The 17,487-nt window shown below is 51.6% G+C and overlaps 3 protein-coding genes across 9 annotated transcripts in view; 2 read left to right on the top strand and 1 right to left on the bottom strand.

Moving 5' to 3' along the window:
- Cdhr5 (cadherin related family member 5) overlaps nucleotides 1-1,386 on the top strand; it is an 8,398-nt gene extending 7,012 nt beyond the window's left edge. For both annotated transcript variants that reach the window (XM_005351508.1, XM_005351507.1), the window contains 2 exons: nucleotides 494-654; nucleotides 922-1,386. In XM_005351508.1, the coding sequence (XP_005351565.1) occupies nucleotides 494-654; nucleotides 922-1,386 (626 nt within the window). The remainder of the gene's footprint in view (nucleotides 1-493; nucleotides 655-921) is intronic.
- Nucleotides 1,387-3,491: 2,105 nt separating this feature from the next.
- Nucleotides 3,492-6,721, top strand: Irf7 (interferon regulatory factor 7). Of its 5 annotated transcripts, none has more exons than XM_026781089.1 (10): nucleotides 3,492-3,521; nucleotides 3,874-4,288; nucleotides 4,373-4,535; nucleotides 4,621-4,828; nucleotides 5,131-5,186; nucleotides 5,257-5,431; nucleotides 5,600-5,695; nucleotides 5,870-6,259; nucleotides 6,336-6,457; nucleotides 6,532-6,721. In XM_026781089.1, the coding sequence occupies exons 2-10, from the start codon at nucleotides 4,275-4,277 to the stop codon at nucleotides 6,679-6,681; spliced, it is 1,374 nt and encodes a 457-aa protein (XP_026636890.1). In that variant the 5' UTR covers nucleotides 3,492-3,521; nucleotides 3,874-4,274; the 3' UTR covers nucleotides 6,682-6,721. The 5 variants fall into 5 exon arrangements, with proteins under 5 accessions (XP_026636890.1, XP_026636892.1, XP_026636891.1 ...); XM_026781091.1 differs by having other exon boundaries at nucleotides 5,128-5,186; nucleotides 5,353-5,431; nucleotides 6,339-6,457; XM_026781090.1 differs by having other exon boundaries at nucleotides 5,128-5,186; nucleotides 5,353-5,431.
- Nucleotides 6,722-7,133: 412 nt separating this feature from the next.
- The window catches only part of Phrf1 (PHD and ring finger domains 1), a 32,219-nt gene continuing 21,865 nt past the window's right edge, over nucleotides 7,134-17,487 (bottom strand). For both annotated transcript variants that reach the window (XM_013347942.2, XM_013347943.2), the window contains exons 10-18: nucleotides 14,271-14,398; nucleotides 13,087-13,268; nucleotides 12,866-12,997; nucleotides 12,309-12,463; nucleotides 9,156-11,804; nucleotides 8,756-8,910; nucleotides 8,325-8,657; nucleotides 7,973-8,101; nucleotides 7,134-7,460 (exon numbers count right to left, since the gene is read on the bottom strand). In XM_013347942.2, the coding sequence (XP_013203396.1) occupies nucleotides 7,317-7,460; nucleotides 7,973-8,101; nucleotides 8,325-8,657; nucleotides 8,756-8,910; nucleotides 9,156-11,804; nucleotides 12,309-12,463; nucleotides 12,866-12,997; nucleotides 13,087-13,268; nucleotides 14,271-14,398 (4,007 nt within the window). In that variant the 3' untranslated portion in view covers nucleotides 7,134-7,316. The remainder of the gene's footprint in view (nucleotides 7,461-7,972; nucleotides 8,102-8,324; nucleotides 8,658-8,755; nucleotides 8,911-9,155; nucleotides 11,805-12,308; nucleotides 12,464-12,865; nucleotides 12,998-13,086; nucleotides 13,269-14,270; nucleotides 14,399-17,487) is intronic.

Here is a 17,487-nt window from a genome sequence, read left to right as displayed (position 1 = left end):
CCTGCCTCTGCCTCCCGAGTGCTGGGATTAAAGGTGTGCGCCACCACCGCCCGGCTCTCCACTGAAAGGTTTTCATACTGGTCATTGAGCTGTACGCACACAGCCCTTCAGTGTTCAGGATCACAAGGGACCAGACATGGTTAGTGTCCCACAGGAATGGTCCCCAGAGGCAGTTTTACAAGGCAGACTTCTCGAGTGTTCTTGAAAAACTGTCAAGTGTCATACATTCAAAACTGGAGCCGAAGCCACACAAGGCAAAGTTCAACTGCACAGGGTGGCCTTGAAGGCCATCCTGGTGTGTCAGAAGCTGGCAGTTATGCCCCCAGGAGCCTTCCTGCCTGGTGAGGTTAGTAGCACCCATTCTCAGAACCTCAGCTCTAGAGGGTGGGCTAAACCATGCCTGTTTTGTTTTTGTGGTACTTCATTCTGGCCCGGGTTAGAAAGGGATGCTTGGGAGTGTCCCCAAAGTAAGTGTCCTTGGTTTCTTTGGCAGGAGAAGGTGCGATGGGTGACCACAAATTTTCTACGGTGGACATGGCAGTGCTGGGCGGGGTGCTAGGTGCGCTCTTGTTGCTGGCCCTCATCGGCCTGGTCATCCTCATCCATAAGCACTACCGTCACCGGTTCAACTGCTGCTGTAAAGGCAAAGCTAAGGTAAGGGCCTCGGTGCAGTGTTGGGCTAGGCAGAGCAGAAAGGGGACTAACCCAGGATTGAAGAGTCACAGAAAAGGGACATGGAGGGATGAATGGGAACAGCTGGGAAAGGAGCAGAGGTAGGCTGGGTTGGATGTGTTGATACCAGGTGTATGGGGGGGGGGCAGGAGAAGGGTGGGAGCCAAGTAGTGGGAGGAGGGTTAGAAAGGCACTGGTGGGAGTAACGCCTCTGCTCTTCTGCTCTTGCTGCACCGTGCCCGCCCATAGGTGCCTCCTCCTCAGAATAGCTACGACAACCTGACCTTCCTCCCGGACCACAAGGCCAGCTGGTCGTCCACCTCCAACCCGCAGCCACAGCCAGACCCTGAGCCCTCCCAGCCGCCCTCTGGGTCCCATAGCCCCTTGTCTTCCAGCCCCACGCCCCCCAGCTCTGCACCTCCTAGCCCAGAGCTCAGAGCTTCCGGCTCTCCTAAAACCGTCCAGGCTGGGGATAGTCCTTCAGCCGTAAAGTCTATTCTGACTAAGGAGCGGCGGCCGGAGGGGGAGGGTGGCTACAAGGCCGTGTGGTTCGGCAAGGACATCAGAGAGGATGCTGACGTGGTGGTCCTCAACGAGCCCACCGCAGACATGGCCAGCGCCAGCGCCACGGAAAGTGAGGGCAGCGATGATGACGAGCCTGACCAGAAAAAGGGTCTTCACCTTGGCGCTGATATCGACCACACTTATATCTAGCGCAGCACCCCCAACCTCCACTCCAAGACATTCCCTTTTCCTCCGCAAATTAAAGCAGCACTTTCGAATTCCGGAGTCGTAAGGCGGGTGTACGGGAGCGAGTGCCAGGGAAGGTCGTTCAACAAAGCCCAAGCGTTCACGTCTCCTCTTCTGGAGCCGGGTTATCCCTCCTAACCGCCCCCACCCCAACTCCGTTCTAAGTGTGGGAAGGAGGGAGGGAGTGCTGGGGTAAAACACCTGCTGTGAGCACCCAGCTGCCGGCTTCCGGATGTTCCCTCCCCCGCCCCCAAGCTCCTCTCCCACTGTAGCCTGCGGAGAAGAGGGAAGTCCTCGCTGGAGACTTCAGCGCTTAGCCCGACGTGGACAGCTTCGTTTGAGCGAGTTAAAGAACCAGAACGGGGCTCCCGCCACATTGTACATTCATTTGGCAGAGGGTGGCCTCTGGGACCTTCCTGAGGGTCACAGCCTGGTTCAAAAGTCTGGCTGCGAATGGTGGCATCCATGTTTAATCCCAGCAGAGACAGGCGGATCTCTGTGAATCTGAGGCCAACACCTTCTACAGAGTGAGTTCCAGGACAGCCAAGGCTATGTAGAGAAACCCCTTTTCAAAACAAAACAACAAACCCAAACAAATAAAAAGACTGCTCTGGCAATGAACACCGCACTCTGCCCCATACAGAAACCCTGAGATACAGGGGCCTACAGATCATGTCAGTAGGTGGAGGCTATGGAGGTTACACATAGCTCTCTGGTCTGCCTGGGGGAGGGTACATTACAATCTGGGCTTCTTCCTGCAAAGCAGCCATGAAAAGTCATCCCCAATTCCTTTCCAAACGTTTTTATTTCTTCCAGTAGTTGAATGCTTTTTAGAAAGTGGGCAGCGTTACCCGTTTATACAGTGCATTTTTTTGGTTTTATTTCAACTGCTGCCTTCCTTCCTTCCTTTCTAATTTATTTTATTTTACGTGCATTGGTGTTTTGCCTACATGTATGTCTGTGTGAAGGTGTCAGATCTTGGAGTTACAGTCAGTTGTTACCTGCCATGTGGGTTCTGGGATTTGAACATGGAAGGGAGCTGTTCCCGGGGCCTTGGAGGGGGTGATAGAGACGGCTCATTCTGGATACACACCCTACCGTCCCTCATTCTCTGTTCTCGGGCCACTTACAGGATTCTGCTCATTGCAGCTGGAAGCTTTTCTTTCTTTCTTTCTTTCTTTCTTTCTTTCTTTCTTTCTTTCTTTCTTTCTTTCTTTCTTTCTTATCTATCATGTATACAATGTTCTGCCTGAATATATGTGTGCCTGCAGACCAGAACAGGGCACCAGATCTCATGAGCCACCATGTGGGTGCTGGGAATTGAACCCAGGACCTCTGGAAGAGCAGCCAGTGATCTTAACCGCGGAGCCATCTCTCCAGCCCCAGCTGGAAGCTTCTCTAATGAAGGCTGGATGCAACACAGTGGTTAAATTGTACATTTGAGACAGGGTTGAAGACTCAACCTCTCCTGAGATGGTATTACAAGTAGTGGCTTTGGGATATTCTTGTGTGTGTGTGTGTTGATACAGGGTTTCACTGTGTAGCCTTGGCTGTACTGGAACTCCTGTGCAGATCAGGCTGGCCTCAAACTCAGAGATTAGCCTGCCTCTGCCTCCTGAGTACTGCGATTAAAGGCGTGCGCCACCACTGCCTGCTGGAGTTTTCTTATCTGTATCGTTCTCAACGTGTAGCCTCTCTTTAGAGTACACTTCCTGATACTTTCCTGCCAGTTAAACAGAGCAAAACAAAACAAAACAAAAAGCTGCTGACTTTGTTTGGGATCGTTGTAGGTACCCCTGCCTTCTCCCGCCATATTTTCCTGAGGAGGTGTGGAGGGAAACACTTTTCCCACACTCCCACTTGGGGAGCTGTTCCTCTGAGACTTTCCGGCGCTGTCCAAAACAGGGTCAGCCTCTCACTGAATCTACAAAGGGCCTGTGAGAGTGGAGTGGAGTGCCACAGCATGGGACACCCAATGGCTCGGGAGCCCTTAGGCCACACCCTGCGGCGCTCCGCCCCGCCCCTGACCCGGGTCCTATAAAAGCACTGGCCGCCTCCTTCTCACCGAGATAAAACCGTCCCGGCGGCTCCGGCACCAGGTATGTAGAAGGAACCCTTATCCCACGCGGGGAGGGAGCGAGCTAGTGCCACGGGAGGAAATTCTTGTCCCCTCAAGAGTAGCGAGCGGTCGGAGGAATGGTAGTACAGAGAGGCTTGGGGACACGTGAGGGCAGAGGGACGGCAGGATCTGCGATCGGAAGATCTGTAGGTGGGGTTGGCGTCTGTGTGAGGGTAGGATGGAGGTCAAGGACTGAGCCCGTAGCCACTGAGACTAGAGGGAAACCCGCAGCTGCCCACACGCTGTTTCGGCTATTTAGGTTTCATTTTCCCGGGATGCAGTTTCGCTTTACTGGCCCGGGCCCGCCCCCTTTTACCGCCGTGTCTTTGCAGGGTCCGGCCTGCGACAGCCCATGCAGGCTTGGACGCTGGATCAACACCTGTGACTTCACGTGTGCGCTCCCGCTGCATCTGTTGTCATATCCATAGCCACCTTGGCCGAGGAATCCACACTCAGTTTCGGAACCTAGGTGGCTACAAGTTTTCAAACCGCATTTGTGACCCTTAACACCCTACACCTGGGTCACACTTGGCGATACTTAAATTCCCACTTGTGACCAACACATATAAGCACACTTGTGACACTTGGCCACACTATCCGTGGCTACAACCTCAAACCTTAGTGACACCCAAGGGACTCTTACCTCATTTGTTATACCTGACTGCTGCAGTGACTGCAGCCCATCCCAGAGTAGGACCTACTCTGATTCTCCCAGACTGCCTTTGTAGGAGCAATGGCCACAGAGAGGTGAGAACATGGCCACCCTGGTTGTGTTGGGTCCTGTTTGCCTTGCTCTTGGCCCTGATCCTAGCGTTACTGCCCTGCTTGCAGGGGGTCCCAGCGCATACTGTTTGGAGAGTGGCTACTGGGTGAGATCAGTAGCGGCCAGTATGAGGGCCTTCGGTGGCTGGATGAGGCTCACACAGTCTTCCGTGTGCCCTGGAAGCATTTCGGGCGAAAGGATCAGGATGAAGCTGATGCTCGGATCTTCAAGGTGGTGCTAGTCCTGCCCTCGGTATAATCTCTCAGAATTCGCAGGGAGTCTCTCCTCAACCGACGTTCTCTGTCCTCTCCTTCAGGCCTGGGCTGTGGCCAGAGGGAGGTGGCCACCTAGTGGAGGTAACCTACCACGCCCAGAGGCTGAGGCTGCTGAGCGAGCGGGCTGGAAAACCAACTTCCGTTGTGCACTTAATAGCACACGTCGCTTTATCATGCGTAAAGACAATTCGGGGGACCCTGCTGACCCACACAAAGTGTATGAACTTAGCCTGGAGCTTGGCTCTACTGGTGAGGACTGCCACAAATAGGGACGGACTAGGGAGGAAGGGACTTGGACTACTTTGTCTTGGTGGCTTCATGGTTGGATTTGTAGTTTTTAAAGCTGGTTGGAAAAAGGCTGATTGTAGGCCTAGTTGTTCTCCTTCCAAGGTGTGGGTGGGTGGGCACATTTCCTCCTAAGTCAGAGCCTCGGGCTGAGTGAGATGTCTGGTGGTCTGAGGACAAAGGGTATGGGGAAAATAACTTTTTAAAACTACTCAAGCATCCTAACTAGTCAATCTTAGATCCAAATCCCCCCCTTTCTTCAGAAGGCCCAGCCATGGAAAATGGGGAAGAAGTGGTCCTCTGCAATGCCTTACCTGTACAGGTACAGTCCGGTCCGCTCCTTCTAGGTGTGGGGGATGGGCAGCTGCCTACCACTAAGCGTTCTCTTGCAGGCTATGTCCCTAGGACCCTTCCTGGCAAGAGAAAATGCTGAGCTTCAGACTCCAAGCCCTCTGTTTTCTGCTGATGCTGGGGACCTCTTGCTTCAGGTTCTACAGCACAGCCTCCTGGAAGACCACCCACTAGAACCTGAGCCTGGGGCAAACTCAGGCCCATCACAGGATCCTGGTGAGAGGCAGGAAGAACTGTTACTGAGCTGGGGCTGGACTAGAGAACTCCATCTGCCTGAGGCTGTATGAGGGAGAGGAGGAAAGCTAAGGTTGCTCGAAGGACAGGGGTGGGAAGCTAGGGCACCATGAGGGGCAAGATGGACAGGCAGCTTCACCTTATCCTCAGGCCGGGAGCCAGAACATGCTTCTGAGGAGCTTCATGCAGCGTGGCCGGTGGAAGCTGTCCCCAGCCCCAGGCTTCAACACCCAATTCTGATGACTGGTGAGGACCTGGGGACCTGTTGGTGTGGGCTAGAGCTCCCCTAGTACACACCTGTTCTCCCAGGCAGAACACTGCACCACTCAGCCCTCACATCTACCTCAGCGGGAGGGGAAAGGGTCCTGGGGTGTAGGGCAATGTGCCCCACCCACCACTCATAGTTTGGTCTGCACACAGAGCGCAATCTAGGGTCCTTGGATGTGACCATCATGTACAAGGGTCGCACAGTGCTCCAGGCAATGGTGGGACACCCCAGCTGCGTGTTCCTGTATAGCCCCATGAGCTCAGCGATAAGGAACTCAGAGCCCCAGCCGGTGATTTTTCCCAGCCCTGCTGAGCTCCCGGATCAGAAGCAGTTGCATTACACAGAGACACTTCTGCAGCATGTGTCACCAGGCCTTCAGCTTGAGCTGCGGGGGCCGTCACTGTATGCCCTGCGCATGGGCAAATGCAAGGTGTACTGGGAGGTGGGCAGCCCCATGGGTTCCACCAACCCCTCCACCCCAGCCCAGCTGTTGGAACGCAACTGCCACACCCCAATCTTCAACTTCAGCACTTTCTTCCGAGGTCAGTGAGGTCTGGGGTGCTGTCCTTGTGGGTCTCTGGAGTCTTTCTTAATGTGCTCACCAGAGCTACCTCTTAGTAGAGTTGGAAGAGTTCCGGGCCCGGAGGCGGCAAGGATCACCACACTACACCATCTATCTAGGTTTTGGGCAAGACTTGTCAGCAGGGAGGCCCAAGGAGAAGAGCCTGATTCTGGTGAAGGTAGAGACTGGGTTGGCAAGTACAGGTGGGTGTGGGCTGCTGGGTGGGAGCCCTAACAGATGTCCCTCCCACAGCTGGAGCCATGGGTATGCAAAGCATACCTGGAAGGTGTGCAGCGTGAGGGTGTGTCCTCCCTGGACAGCAGCAGTCTTGGCCTGTGCCTGTCTAGCACCAACAGCCTCTATGATGATATCGAACACTTCCTCATGGACCTGGAACAGTGAGCCTAGCCCAGAACTGCAAATCCCAATAAAAAGAGTCTAAAACCAGTGCCGCCCCGAGTCAGACTGACTCCCTGGATGAATGCTATCTTTACTGGACCTGGTGGGGTTCCACGAAGGAAAGGTGACACCTCACACCCCTGCACCCTAAGCCTCCTTTGCAGCACTCATCTTTATAACGAACCCTATTGGATCCAAACGTTCTAAGACAAGCATGGGGAGCATGCTAACACTGCCAGGTGGTACTGGGAATGGTGGGAACATGTCTGTCTGAGTTCCTGAAACCCACAGCGCCATGTCCTGTCTCCTGGCAGAAGCAAAAGCAACTAGAATAAGAACACTGCTATAGCAGAGAGGTTCATGAGTGTTAGCAGGTGGTTCCCACTGGCCAGCACGGTTTCTGAAACCAAAAGCTTCACCTTCCAAGCACTGAGTACACAGAAAAGTTTCTAAAGATAAGCCATTTTTGATAAATTAGAACACAATGGAAACAGTGTATCTATAATATACATATAAAAAAAGTCCAGTTTTCAATTGTAAGCAAGACAGGTGCAGACAGGTGTCATGGGAAGCTCAGAGGCAGGAGTGCTGGTAGCCATTTCTTTCTTACTGGGGTCACCTCCCCACAGTGGCCAGTCTCAGGTCTCAGCACCCTGAGTGGGTGGCTCTTCCCCAGCCCCAGTCTTCTTGTGCCTGCGCATGTGCCTGTATTTGTCCACATAGGCCTTCACCAGGTTGGCCACCTTCACAGGGTTGATTTCGCCACTCTTGCTGTGGCAGATCTGAAGAAAGAACACAATCACCCAAATGCTCTCAGCCTATCAGAGACTAACCTAGCCAAGGGTCCTTGCCCTGGCCCTCTCCACCAGGACCATTGGTCTTGTTAAGGGCACATGCATCCCCCGCCCCCTATGCAACACCTGTAACTAAACAGAGCTGATGCTGTTTCTCTACATGTGTCAAAGGTCAGTAGGAAGCTGAGACTTATTCCTACAGAAAAATCTGCCCATCACTCAGGGACTTAGTTCCTCCAAAGAAACTGGTTGGATTGGGGAATTTTAAATTCATCATCTGTTATTTTAGTTTTGGCAAACACTGTGTGAGGAAGCACTTACTAGGAAACAGGGCTGATCTAAGGCTTCGGCCACTTGGCCCAGCTGGCTGACTCCACACTTACAGACCCAGGAGGCCATGCAAACAACCAACAGCAACTTTCTGTCACAGGCAGATCTAGCTATCCCATGTCAACTTCAAGGCTGTCCGAGAGGCAGGTGTCTGTCTACTTGCAGCCTACCTTCTGCACAGCTTTGCGCAGGATATCCTTGTATTCCTCCTTGGTCACTTCTCTCTTCTGGTAGAAGGGCTTAATAGCCAGCTTCACCTCCTCCACAGCCCGCTCCTGCATGTGCAGCTTCTTCATGTACTAGGAGTGAGGACATGTGTGACCCTGCGGCAAGATGGCCAAAACTGGCCTCTGGGCCCCTTGGTGGGAAGTCAACACTTGTGGGAAGTCCCTTTCCCCAAGAACACTAAAGGTAATGGGCTCGCTGCTCTCCTACCACCCTGACCAAGCCCCCAAGGCCTGGATATTATACCTAAAATCAGACCCGATGGAGACAGGCTGCGGAAGGACAGGCAGCACTCACCTCCTCCTTTTTGGTCTTCTCAGCAGCTGACTTGGGAGTAGCAGTCTTTTCTTCAAAGTTGTTGGTGGTGGTTGGAGTAACTAGCTGTGAGGTTGTGGCTGGCATAGTGGGGACTGGGGCCAGGCTCTGTGCTGCACCGCAGCCTGCTAGGGGGAGGGTCCCCTGCAGGATCATCTGGACTGAGGGCTGGCTGACCAGTGCATAGGGCAGGATGCTTGAGGGCTGAGCCAGGGGTGGTGGCATGTTGGGGCTGTAAACCTGGGCAAGAATACCCCCTGCTGAGTGTAGAGTCCCAGCAGCAGGCAGCCCTTCTGCCCTGGAAGCACCAGGGGGCTGTATAGAAAGGAAGCAGTGCCATGAGTTCTTAGCTCTAACCAGGGCAGCCCAAAATACCCAGCACAAGGACCATGCTCCTCTAGCCCAGCACCCACCTGAGAGGGATCTGCATCAGGTAACCCAGACTCCTGGAGCACGTGGATGGGAAGGGGCAGGTCGGAGAATGGTGCCTGCTGAACGCCTAGGAGGGCCCTGTCCTCTGCATCCCAGTCTCCTTCCTGGGGCCTCTGTGGCCTCTCAAGTGGCATCCCTGAGGACCCAACAGACAAGGAAGGTGGGTGCCTTGTGGTCAACTCTGGCCAAAACACTTTCAGAGAATCAGCAGTGGGAACCAAGGCCAAATTGCAGATCTATCTCTAAGAGGCTGGACACACTTGGGGGCCCCCAAAGAGTCAGAAGAGGCTCTTGGGGTGGCAGTCTCCCTGCCTGCTCCACACCCCTGACCCACAAGGATAACCACCACTAGGATGAGCGCCACTGGCAGGGCCAACTCACTTGGAACTCTGTCCAGGGCTGGGGTGCTGTCCTCTGCTTCCTGCAGGTTCCAGGTGACTCTCTTCACCAGGTTTCTGGACCGCAGCAGGGGCACCTGGGCCACAGGATCCTTGGGCCTGACTGCTTCACATCCTCTCCCACTTAGCAAAGGACTGTCCTTTCCCAGGGGCACCACACCTGAGGTGCTAAGAGCTGTAGTAATTGTCTCTACAGTGTCCTGCCTGAGCAGGCACTGGTCTGAAGGGATCAATGCCTGGGGTGCAGGCTTTGAGATATCTTCACTGTGAACCAGTAACACCTCCCTCTGGCTGGTAGGTAAAGTAGTGTCCTGTGGAAGGCTAACTGGGGGCACTGTGGGATTTGCTGGGAAGTCTCGCTCAGGGGAGGAGTCTGTACTCTCAGGGGAAGGAGGTGAGCTCATATCATCAAGTTGAATGAAGATGGCTTCATTTGAAAAATCCTCAAAGATGTGGCCTGCCTCCACAGAATCACCATAGTCTAGGTCCTCAGGTACACACTCAACAGGCTCTGCCAGGACAGGAGGGACTTCTGGAGGGTTCGGGTCAGCCACAACCACCTCTGGCAGGACACTTATTTCAGAGACTGGAGGTGTGGCAGGGTGGTTTCCATCTTGCCTTGGTTCTTCCTGTGGAGTGGGGACTGGGGAAACCTCCCTCACAGCCCCCTTCTTCTCTGGGGAATGGGGCCGCTTCTCATGGGAACGTGGCCTCCGTGGCCTATGCTCCAGGCTGGGTGACCGAGACCGCCGCCTCCTTCTCTCCCGAGACCAAGTCACACTCTCCTTCTTATCCATCCGCTCTCGGCTCCGCTCCCGATGCCTGTGTTTCCGGTCCCTCTCCAGGCTGCTGTGGGGTGAACAGTCCCTGCCTCGAGACCGAGACCCTGAATGATGCCTCTTCCGTCTCCGACTCTCATGGCGCTCACAGGAAGAACTGCCAGGACTCCCTGAGCGAGACCTGGACTTCCTCCAGCACCTGCCATGACCCCAGGGACCATGCCTCCGCTCCCTGTCCCTTTCCCTCCTCCTCCTCTTTGCTCTGTCCTGGCTGCTGGCACGGTCACTGGAGGACCTCCGGCTCTTAGCCTTGGCTCTGTGCTTCTTGGTGTGTTCCTCAGCCACTGGAGACGCTGAGCGTGAGGTCCTGTCCCTGGAACCAGAACGAGTGCTAGAACGTGTCCTCTGGTGCTCTCTGGAAACCTTCTTCTTTTTAGTTTTCTTCCTGCTGTGGGAGCTGGACGTGGAGCGGGAACGGGATGGGGCCCTGAGCTCCACAATCCTGTGCGTGGTCATCTGTGGAACACCTGGTTCCACGACAGTCACACATGTCACTGTCCGTTCCTCAGAGCCAAAGAAGGGTGTACAAGACACTCCGTCCTCATCGTCCCAAGGGGCTGGTGGGGATGGCCGCTGAGAATGGGCTGTGGAGCCCTGGATCTCTGTATGCTCCGTCTCCCTGAGTCCTTCTTGCTCCATATCGGAGGTTCCCTCAGCAAGTTCCTTGCCCAGGAACTCCAGCATGCCAGCCTCAGGCTCACCAGTGGGCTGGGGCTCAGGTTCTGTGTCAGTCTCAAAGATGTTTTCTACCCTGTAGGAGGTAACACAGCGCACAGTCTGGGAGGCTGGGGCCTTTGGGCTGTTGATGGAGATAGTTCTGGTGATCTCAGAGGGCAAGAGGCCTTGGCCAAGGCTCTCAGGGCTGCTGCTAGGAGGGCTGGAGTCTGAGCCAGTGGGGTCAAAGGGGTCATAGATTTCACTCTTGAGTTGTTTTGGCTTCTTGATAGAGAAGAGAGGTGAAGGGTTCTCCTTCCTTTGCACCTTGCTATCTACTGGCCGGAATGTGTTACAGAAGCCAGGACTGGACATCTGGCTACAATGTGCTGTGTTCCCAGGGATGTTGATCCTGAAGCTTTCAAAGGTAGACCCAATGCCCTTTCCTCTTGAGGGCCCTAGCGTGGCTACACTGACATGGGAGCTGGGGGCGGAAGGATGAGAACCACCTGTGTGTGAGCCAGTCTCCTGGGGACGCCTGCTGCTGGGCTCATTCTCAGCTCGGCCTCGCCCTGGCTGCCCAGGGCCTTCCCTGCCAGTCAGGCGGCTAATGCAAGTGCTAGGGAGCTCCACAGTCTGCCCACTGGTGGGGGCCTGGTCCTGTGTGCTGTCACTGCGGTCTCTGTGGATCTTTGGTATCCTGGGTAGCTTTGAGAAATCAGGTCTCCTGGGATCTGTTTTCTGGAGATGCCCAAGAGCTATATTTCTAGATGGAAAGTTAGAACGGACAGTCATCTTAGATGAGGCAGAACTAAGAGGCAATGCCTGTGTGTTGGAACCATTAAGCCTGGGACTGTTATTCTGTTTCAAGGTAGGCCTGCTCTCTTTTGAAAGGTTCCCAGCCTGACTTGAACGTGGGGTCACTGATGAGTCCAACTTTACAGGTGTCTCCACTGTGCGGCCAGGGATACAGTGTAGGGCTGCTCTGTCCCCACAGCTCAGCCCTGAGCTCTGTCGCCTGGCTCCCATGAGTCCACTGGATGCGCTCCCTGAGGGTAGTGCCCCCGGCTGCAGGTTGTCTCTGGGCCTGGACTCTTCTCTGGATTGAGTCACAGAATTTCGCTGAAGAGAAACAGGAGCTAAAAAACAAAAGTCAGATAGCAACCCTTCCCACCTCCTGTACGCAGTTCAATGCTTTGCCATGTCTGACCAGAAGTGACACTGAAATTGCTCTGTTTACAGAGTGACAATTCTTGCTATACCACAATGGGAGTGTCATGGGCTCAGCTGTACCACTGCCCATCCTGTGGGATCATAAATGCCCTCACTGCCATGTAGTTTTTCTCTTTTCAGACACAACTATAGTTTAGATGTGTCCCATCTAGTGTGACCCAGACAAGAAGCAGCAGATGGAGGCTCTGCCCACTCTTGACCATACTGCTTCATGGGTACTGTGAACTGTCCTGGAAATGTCACACTCACCTAACTGTACTCAGACATGGAAGGACCCTGACAGAAACTCACACTGGTTATGCTGTTAGCAGTGTCTCACCCAACTCAGGGCAAAGCCTGAGAGAGAGCCTGTCCAACTCATCCATTTCTAGGAAACCCATAAGGAAGGTCAGCAGTTCATGGGTGCTCACCTGCCCTTTTGGCACTGAGAGAGCCATCTCGGTGGATGACAACATCAGCACTGCTCATCATCAGAAGGCTCTGGTCAGACAAGATGCTCCCCAACAGGTCAGGAACAGGGGCCTCCTCCACGCTGGGCTCTGGGGCCACAGCTGGGAGCTGCCTCCTGCAAACACAGACCAGAGAGTGGTCTGAAAGCTTGGTTCCTCTGTACTCTTCTGGCCTGAACCCCCACCCATCAGCCCCAACTTGAGGTGACCAGGAATATGGGGACGTCATCTACAATGTATGTCTGCCCATTCTGCCACTAAGTAAGAGCTGGGAAGAGATTATTTCTACCTGTTTTGACTGTGGACCACGACTCTGCCCTGCCCAAGGTCCCTTTTTCTCTCAGAGACTGAGGTCATTGTAGCCAGGATCTGTGCTGCTTGCTTAGAGACAACTAGTTTTGACGCAGCACTCAGAGACAACCGTAAGCACATCACAGCAAGAGGAGTTGCTCAACCACACAGAAAGGATAAACAATTCAGTGTCCTTATCTATCCCAGATGCTCTTGCTGCCCCATACCTAGAAAGCCCCATGGCAACAGGTCTGGCCACAGGCTGGTGCGACTGCAGGGCCGAGCGGGACAGCACTCTCCTCTTGGCACTCAGAGGGGAAGGAGGATCTGCAGACGGTTCTTCATTGCTGGAGGGGACACTAACAAAGCAGACCACTCCATAAGTTCACAAGCAGCCTAACCAAATCTGAGGGTGAGCTGGGGCCGGGACAGTCACCACTGTAGTCACCTGTCAAAAGGGTCCAGCTCATATGGATCTCCAAACAGAGACAGAGAAGCTGCTCCAATATCTGCTCTCATCAGCCCCAGAGAGGGATCCACTGGCTTGTACACTGATGGCATGCTGGTGCCATGGACAGGCCTGCGGAGGCCTAGAGTTCGTGCAATGCGAGAACGAGCTGTGATCTCATTCTAAACCAGAGTGACAGAAAAAATTTCAGTGAATGACTGGCATCGTGCATGTGAACAGTGTTAATAGCCATGTAAGGAAAGGTTGTGGATGTTTAACATTATCACAATTGTAAATTATTCCTAAGACAATCAAGGGGCCACATGCCACTTCCTCTAGATTCTAAGTATTGGTGGGACAGAACACACTCAGCTAGGATCTCTCCCCAAGGAGTGAATCTCTCCATATCTCCGCCACGGGCCATAGATGTTCTCTTAGGGGGAAAAGGAATCACAGTAATTGCAAATGAAGAAAGTGAGCTTAGAATGGAATCTAGCATTCTCTAAAAATCAGAAAGGAGAAACTGACATTGCCATGCCCTCAGGACACAAACTAGTGCTAGTGACCAGCAGTATCTACCTAAATTGCTCATACTTAGTCACAGTGACAAGAATCTGTTCTGACTCTCCAGACGGATGTTCAAACTACTGGCTATACACATCTTCATATACAAGCATACACTATAGAACATTTATCAGGCTACGGGTAACAAGCATAAATTCATAAAAAAACACAGGAAACACATGGCAAGGTGTATGTTTGTCTGTGTGAGCTTCTTGTGTCTTTAAGTACCAAATTTGTCTCATGGCCACAGGGCTGAGTGACAACACAGGACCCAAGATGGATCTACTGGAGACTGGCTTCTCATACATAGGAGACTCTCCAGGACAAAGACAGTGACTATGTAAGGTTAACAACTGTATATACCTCCCCAGGCTATCTACACCTGCTCCTAGCACAGGACTGAAAGCCTTTTGATCTGACCAGCCATTGACCACAAGAAAGTGATTTGGCCCTGAGCTCTGCTAGTCCTCCTCTATGTTTCAGGGGGAACCATATTAACTCTTAACATACCCACCCACCTCTGAGCACAGAACAACCTCAGAGCAGCCATTTGGTGCTTCTTGCTGCAGAGCCATATAGGGCAGCAAGACTGGCTAAGCTGGACACTACTGAAGCCTCACCTTCAGCTTCCTCCCTTTTGTCTTCCTCACACGGTGCTGCCGTTTCTTGGCTCTTGTACCTCCACTCTTACTTTTTACAGATGACCGGGACCGGGTTTTCTTTCTTCCCAGCACTTTCTTCCGTCTCCCTAAAAAGACAACATTCAGTGTCTATGATTCAGGATCCACAGGGCCCTTCCTGACCAGGGTGACCAGGTCCTCTGAGTTCTGTTGGAACAGAGCCCAAGAAGCTAGGGAGAGGGTAGGCACCTCAGGACTGTGTGCTGGCTTGAGCTTTAAACACAACACACAGTTTATTTTTTTATTTGTGTGCTTGCATGTGTGTGACCTTGAAGGACTAAAGTGGGCATCAGAACCCCTGGAATTAGAGTTATAGGTAGCTGCTGTGGGTTGCTCAATGTGGGTCCTGGGAACTGAACTCAGGTCCACAGCTGAGCCAACTCTTCAGCCAATTTAACTTTCTTATTTTTTAAGACAAACTCCAGTCTTATGTAACCCAGGCTGGCACAGAACTCAGTATGTAGTTACAGATGACCTTAAACTATTTTTTTGAATAATTTATTTAACTTTATTTTATGTGAAGGTGTCAGAACCCCTGGAATTGGGAGTTACAGACAATTGTGAGCCGTCATGTAAGTGTTGGGATTTGAACCCTGAGTCCTCTGAAGAGCAGGCAGTGCTCTTAACTGCTGAACCACCTCTCCAGCCCGACCCGGAACTCTTAATCTTCCTACTGCTGTTCCACATGTACTATATGCCTGGCTTGCTACTTTTTAACTTAAATTTATTTATTTTCTTTTTTAAAAGACTTTTTTCTTTCTTGCAGGATTTTTAATTATTTATTGTTCTAAGTGCATCGTTGTTTTATCTGTATGTTTGTCTGTGTGAGGGTGCTAGGGTCCCTGGAAGTGGGGTTATGGATAGTTGTGAGTGAGGAACAGTCAGTGATCTTGACTGCAAAGCTATCTTTCCAGCTCCTATTTACTTTTGTCTTATTGCTCGTCTCAGTCTGCAGCTGGTTTAGAACTCATGGCAATTCTTCTATCTAGCTTCTCAGGGATTACAGATGTGGGCACATGCATTGCTTAAAAATCTTTTTAAGATTTTTATTTTATGTGTGTATTTACTTGGTCTACGTGTGCACATACAGGTGCAACACCCGGGCATTCAGAAGAGGGTGTTGAACCACTGGAACTGGAGTAACAGGCAGTGAGCAGCCCTGAGGGTTCTCGGTCCCAATCCCAGGTCTCCTGTAAGAGCAACAAGTGCCCTTTCTTAACCTTACTCATCCATCTCCCAGCACCCATTTTAGTTAAGGTTTTTATTGCTGTGAAGAGACATTATAACCACAGCAACTTTTACAAAGGAAAATATTTGAGGTGGCAGTTTACTGTTTCAGAGGCTTTGTCCATTATCATCATGGCAGGGAGCATGGCGGTATGTAGGCAGACATCATGTTGGCTACAGCTTGATCAGAAAGCAACAGGAAGTGAACTGTTTTACAGGGAGTAGCTTGAGCATAGGAGACCTCAAAGCTCATCCCCCACAGTGACACACTTCCTCCAACAAGGCCACACCTCCTAATAATGTCACTCCTTTTGGGAGCCATTTTTCTTCAAACCACAACCCCACCCCTTTAATTGCACGTGTATGTGTTATAGAAATCAGAGGACAACTTGCAAGAATTGGTTCTTTCTTTCCACCACATGGGATCTGGAAATTGAAATCAAGCTTGTTAGCTAGCATCTCTATCTGCTAAGATATCTCACCCACCATTTTTTGAGGCATGTTCTTACTGTGTAGTGGAAAATAACCTTCAACACTTGACCCTCCTGCCTTCACCTGCAGAACACTGGAATTAGACATGTGCCAATTTGTGTGTACCCTGGGCTACAATTACTGGCTTTCCTTTGATTATCATCATTACCATTATCATTTTTGTTTGTATTTGTTTTCTTTTTTTTGAGACAGCGTTTCTCTGAGTAACAGCCTTGGCTGTCCTGGAACTTGATGTGTAGACTAGGCTGGCCTTAAACCCAGAGATCTACCTGCTTCTGCCTCCCGAGTGATGGGATTAAAGGTGTGTGCCCCTGGCTAGGCTTGTTTAACCAGAAAAATAAACCTGTGACATTTTAAAGTAATGTGTTCCTGGAGGGGAAGGAGGAGGATCCAAAAAGCAAGCAAGGCTGGGCTTTCACTACTGAGTAGATCAGACTTGAAGAACCATCATATAAACTACGTAAATCCAAAAAAAAGGGAACAAAAACAAAAAAACAAACAAAAAGCCCACATAACCAAGTGCTGACGACAACAACGAGTATAACATGACCATTCAAGGTCTAAACAGAGAGAGCTCCCCCTAGAGACTGGAAGACAAGTGCTCTGAACACTTCTGGAGACACACACTCTAAAAACAGAAGTCAACTGCAAAAAGGATTTAAACCCACCCTCAAAGGTGCTGCTATGACTCTTCATTCTCTGACTCTGATAAGCTAGGAATGAACTCACCAGGATGCAGCAGGATATGAAGGGACCAGGCAATTAGAAGCCCCTTCATTGTTGAGGTGATCATTAAGGAAAGGCTGCTTGGTGCTGCTGCCCCTGCAAGCTACACTGCTACATGTGAGAGCAGAACCAGGGCAGTTAGTTATCTTCTGCAGAAAGCCCCAGTAGCAGAAAATACAGCACCCTCTCTCCCCTGGTTGCTCTTTATGTGGCTCCCATAACCCACGGTCAACGGTAAATAAAACGATAAATAAAAATACCAAGTGGGAACTTCAAGAAGAAAGAAATCCATAAATTTTAAACTGTACTATTTGGAATAATGTGATGAAATCTCAGGCAATCCTAACCTACACTGTCCAGGTCAGGAATCAATCTTTTTCTGAAATGTATATGTGGTATGGATGAACCCCTATTTCTCACTTTGTGTTATTAAGTTATTTAGTTCATGTGACCCTTATGAAGTAGCCTAGACACTTGGGCCATACACTGTCTCTCTTCTTAAAGGACTGCACTCACTATCTCCCAGCATCACAGTGGAAGGGACACCAGTTCTACAAAAAGACACTTGGAAGGAGAATGGGCTCACCTAACTTATATTACAGGGCACTGCTATGACTGTTAAATACATAACCCTGACTAGCATGAAACTATATAGATCAGGTTGGTCTCAAACTCAAGAGATATGCCTGGGAGGCTGGAGAGATGGCTCAGT

The sequence above is a fragment of the Microtus ochrogaster genome, chromosome 8 (genome assembly GCF_000317375.1).
Source record: "Microtus ochrogaster isolate Prairie Vole_2 chromosome 8, MicOch1.0, whole genome shotgun sequence".
In the NCBI taxonomy this organism is placed as follows: Eukaryota; Metazoa; Chordata; class Mammalia; order Rodentia; family Cricetidae; genus Microtus; species Microtus ochrogaster.
The sequence above is the reverse complement of the archived record's forward strand: the minus strand, read 5'-3'. Positions and strand labels throughout refer to the sequence as shown.